Below are 4,608 nucleotides of genomic sequence, written 5' to 3' on the forward strand. Positions count from 1 at the left end.
GTTTTTTTTAATCACCTCAATGCACTGTTTAAGGTCGTCGTTCTACGTGTGATGCCCATCCAGTCTATGATATACTCCCATATAAAACTGTAGGTTATATTTTGTGGTTAGTGTGCAAAGAGGTAATCTTACATAGGAATGAAATCTTCACCTTGTTACAGTGCCATGCAAACACTACATCTGAATGAGGGGCTACATAAATTAAGTCCCTCTCATTCGTTGGCATCAATTCTTGATTTTATCTAGATTAAATACTAATAAAATAAAAATCATCACAAATTACACTAACCAAGCACACAATTATTTTATTAAATAGGAAATATACCTCATATATTTCAATAACACATTATTGATCATCCAACTCTAGTTTGATCACTTTATTTAAATATAGATAGAGTAGCCTCATATTGCGAATGTTGGTTGCCTTTTATTTCAGCAACTAGCTAGAAAGGGTGTGACTCTTTTAAATAGGAACAGATTCAACCAACACCATAGATATATTATCTTTCATCATAGTTTTGGAACTACTGTATGTGTCGGTGTATTTATAAAATTCTTCCATTGCTCTTGAAAAGTTCATTGCTCTTTCAATTAAAAGTCGAGGTACTAGTGTTGAATTGAGGTATTCATTGTTATGATCCTTCCATGCATCCTCCAGCATATCCATTAGTTTCTTGTATGTCTCTTTTTCATCCATGCCATACTCTTTCATAAAACATTCTATTGTGGAAGCTGCAAGGTCTCTCTCTTGCTCAAGCTGCAAAAGTTCAAATATAATGAAACAGTCATAAAAAGAAAATATCATTAAACATCTACTAAAGAAATTATCTTAAATAACTACCTCACTTGGATTTATATCATCCATGAGTCTACAAATCATACTACTAGCTTCAATGATCTTGGGAAAACTAGCAACCCACTCAAAAGCCTCTTTTGTTGCCACTAGATCCATGCCTATGTAAGAGGCACATATAAGCACAGGATACCCAGTGGTGATTAGTGAGATACTGAAATGTTCCTCTAGTGTCGGCACATATTTTTCAATTCCCCACTTGGCTTCGGTAAAGTAAGATCTTGATAAAGCTTTTATCTACAAAAATAATAAATAAAATTAATTAGTTTATATTTGACTAGCTAATGAGAGGCAATAATAATTTTTCATGTATTGTTTTACCATATCTTGAAGAAATGATATACGGTATTTTTCATCATTTTCTAGTTCATTTTCAATTTCCCTAAACGTCTTCAGTAACTTGAGGTAGAAATCCTTTAAGTATTCTGGTACTTGATCAACGGCTTGAGGTTCCCACCTGGATTGTGTAAACTAATATGTATAAGTGACTAATTATACAATCAATTTATCTTAAAGTTTTACAAAGAATGTCAAAATTAACTTGAAATAAAGTAGAAGCAATGACTACTTATTTATAATATATTGTTATATATATTATACATTCATTTTTTTTTCTTCTCTTGTATAATTGGCTTTTTAACTTATCATTTTACACATTTTTGTTGATTTTGTGTTGAATTTATTTTTGATATGATATTTTATTAACTATATGAAATACTTAACTAATTGCAATATTAAGTGATACAAAAATGTAGTAAAATAATGGATACAATAAAAACAAACCTTTGAATTGCCTCAGTTAATAATTGGCTCTCTTCCAATATGCTATAATTATCATATATGTCATCCATAAGTGATAGACATGAGATGACCATGGTTGAAATCGATCTTGCACGAGAATATTGAGGCTCAAAATACACAGTAAGAATCCAGTAATAGCATTCCACCACTCGATCACGAGTAAAAGTAAGAGACTTAGCAAGTGCTAAATCATTCCACCATCTTCAAAATATATCACCAAGAATAAATATATATATATAAAAGACAATTAGTTTAAACTATAATACATAAATTAAGCATGTATTTATCAAATAAATCATGACAATTATTTTAATATATAAGAAAATTGATGTGTTTGAAATCACTTTAAAGAATTTCAATTTGCTTACATTGAAATTTTCTTTAGTTCCTCTTGATGAAGAGATTGCAATAGATTGAAGTCCAACTTTGCTAACTCTAATATTGCATCATTTCGGCTCTTATCCACTTGATAAATTGGTATATATTTTCTTGTCAAGAGTCTTCTATTTCTTCGACATAGTGGTGTCTCAAGGAAAAGCGACACCAATATCACTAAAGGTTGTTCAAGTTTGCCCAACAATGATACAAGTCGCTTCTTTGTAAATGAAATGGCTTCATCAAGTATATTCTCCCCGTGTATCCTAAGGTAAGCTGCATTGTATAAGCTTAATAATCCCTTTACATCTTCATTCAATGTTGATCTGAAGTTTCCTTCCTCATCTGTGAACCGGTTAAAAACATCTGCAATATATAGTGGGAAAATACTAGTAATTGTCACACAATACTTCAAAAATAAATAGTATTATAGAACAATCAATTTGATTAGTTTCTAAATTTTCTAGCTTATAAGCCAAAGGTTTTAATAATGATCTTTAAATATTAATTTTTTATTTGGTATAATACCTGCAGGCACATAGATTCCATATTGCCTAAGTAATCGAAATCGAAGAGAAGTTTCATAAAGCCCAAAGTTCTTAACATCTGCTGCAGAGATTAAACTAAGTGCAACATTTATTTCTTTCTCATAGTGATAATCCAATCCGAGCAACTGAATCGAGTCGACTAAATTCATAAGCTCTGATACATCACTGGTTTCTTGAAACAACTTCCTTATTTGCTCCTTGAGCTCATCCGCCCTTTTCACACTTGATTCCTGTGTCATCAAATATGACATTCAACTAGTATCTGTCCTTTATCTAAGAAGTGTAAGTAAATGATCATATATATTTTATGAATATGTGTTGATTAGTGAAACAAATAGAGTGAGAAATACGGAATAAATGTATGAAGGGGTCATGAAATACCTTTGTAGTATCTAGAGTAGGAGAAATATGTTGGATGAAATAATCGCCCCAAACACTTGAATGATATTTCGATGTCTTACGAACTATTTCTTCATTCTCCATCTTAATTAGATACTTAATTAGGAAATATGACAAGTGGCCTGTTTTGTGGTTGATGCCTAGCTCTTTCTCTGGTTACTTATAAGCTCACGTAATGCAAGTGGGGGTATTTTTTTTAAAGAGCACATGTGAGGCATATTCATTAATTATTTAAATTTTTATGTTTTCATTTTAGGGACATGAAAGTTAATTATTTAAATATGTTTTGAATGATTGTTGCTAAGTATAAAATATACCGACCATTTATGGATAATTATATAGGACACCTATATGTCACACATAAAAATAAAGAAATTAATCAAAGCAAATAATAATAATAATAAACGTGTTCATAACGTCTAATTTATTTGCCATTATATGAATTGAACTCCACGGATAAACTGCATGCTTTGATTATAATAAAACACATATGCCATTTTATCAAAAAGCTTCCCCGATATTTTTTTTATACACGTGTAATCGTACTATTTTTTTAATTAAAAAAATGTAAATTTTAATAATTAAAATGATATGCAAGAATATATAATATCACAATACTAAAAGCATCCGTATCAATTATTTTATCTTAAAATTTTATCTTAAATTTTGAATAGGGTAACTAAAAAAATCTGTGTAGAGGAGAGAGCGAAAATAAAGAAGTTGATATACGATATATGATGTGAATCCAAAGAAAAAGACATCTCAAGAACCCACAACGAATAGAAGAAGAATGAAAGAAAGAATTAAATCGATAAGATTGATGAAAAGAACCTCAACCCAATACTTGGGAAAGCATGAACCTTGGTATAGAAGATGGAAGACGCCACAACCTTGGGATGGAGGTTGATAAGTCTTCGAACGCCACAAGAAAATGTCTTGATAAGTTCTAATTCAATAAAGAATCAACAAGTGAGAGCCTCACCATACTTTGGATTGAAAAATATGTCAAAGATACCTATGTGATTGTCACCCCCTTTATTTATAGCTATAAGGTGACCAAAAAATCCTAAAAGGCCAAAAGAATGCCCATTTAGTAAAGACCTATGTAGACTACTTAGCCATTTTAAACTTATGATTTTATTACAACCCAAATAAAAGTAGAAATTGAGTCTAAATTGAACCTACATATCCTTACTACATAGACATGAGACTTAAGTTCTAATTAAGCTCATCTAAGACTTGAATTAGGTTGACTATGCCGAATGACTTCTCTTGGTCAAACCTTCTTCAATGGTAGCTTTTGCCTTCACATCTTCAATTAGTACATTAAGTACTTCCTTCATCTTTCTAGCCTTAGTCCTTGTAATTGAGCCTCCATTGATGCATAATGGATCATCATTAACATCTAGAGTGGGTTGACCATGATCCATATCATCAGCTTGTTGCTCTTTCTTTGACTCCATCATTCCCCCTTTCCCCGAAAGGATTCGTCCTTCAATCTTGATCACCTACATCAAAGGGAGAAAGATCAGAAACATTAAATGTAGCACTCACATTATACTCACCAGGTAAATCAAGCTTATATGCATTATCATTGATTCTAGCAATGACTTGAAATGAACCATCTCCTCA

General features: G+C 31.2%; 1 protein-coding gene across 1 annotated transcript; it reads right to left on the reverse strand.

Annotated features, from left to right (window-relative positions):
• Window positions 1-295: 295 nt before the first annotated feature.
• Window positions 296-3,105, reverse strand: LOC121993885 (alpha-humulene synthase-like). Its single transcript, XM_042548153.1, has 7 exons — window positions 2,959-3,105; window positions 2,558-2,807; window positions 2,023-2,395; window positions 1,637-1,855; window positions 1,175-1,310; window positions 842-1,090; window positions 296-757 (listed from the first exon to the last, which is right to left on the reverse strand). The coding sequence occupies exons 1-7, from the start codon at window positions 3,058-3,060 to the stop codon at window positions 464-466; spliced, it is 1,623 nt and encodes a 540-aa protein (XP_042404087.1). The 5' UTR covers window positions 3,061-3,105; the 3' UTR covers window positions 296-463.
• Window positions 3,106-4,608: the final 1,503 nt, after the last annotated feature.

The sequence above is a fragment of the Zingiber officinale genome, chromosome 6A (genome assembly GCF_018446385.1).
Source record: "Zingiber officinale cultivar Zhangliang chromosome 6A, Zo_v1.1, whole genome shotgun sequence".
Classification (NCBI taxonomy): Eukaryota; Viridiplantae; Streptophyta; class Magnoliopsida; order Zingiberales; family Zingiberaceae; genus Zingiber; species Zingiber officinale.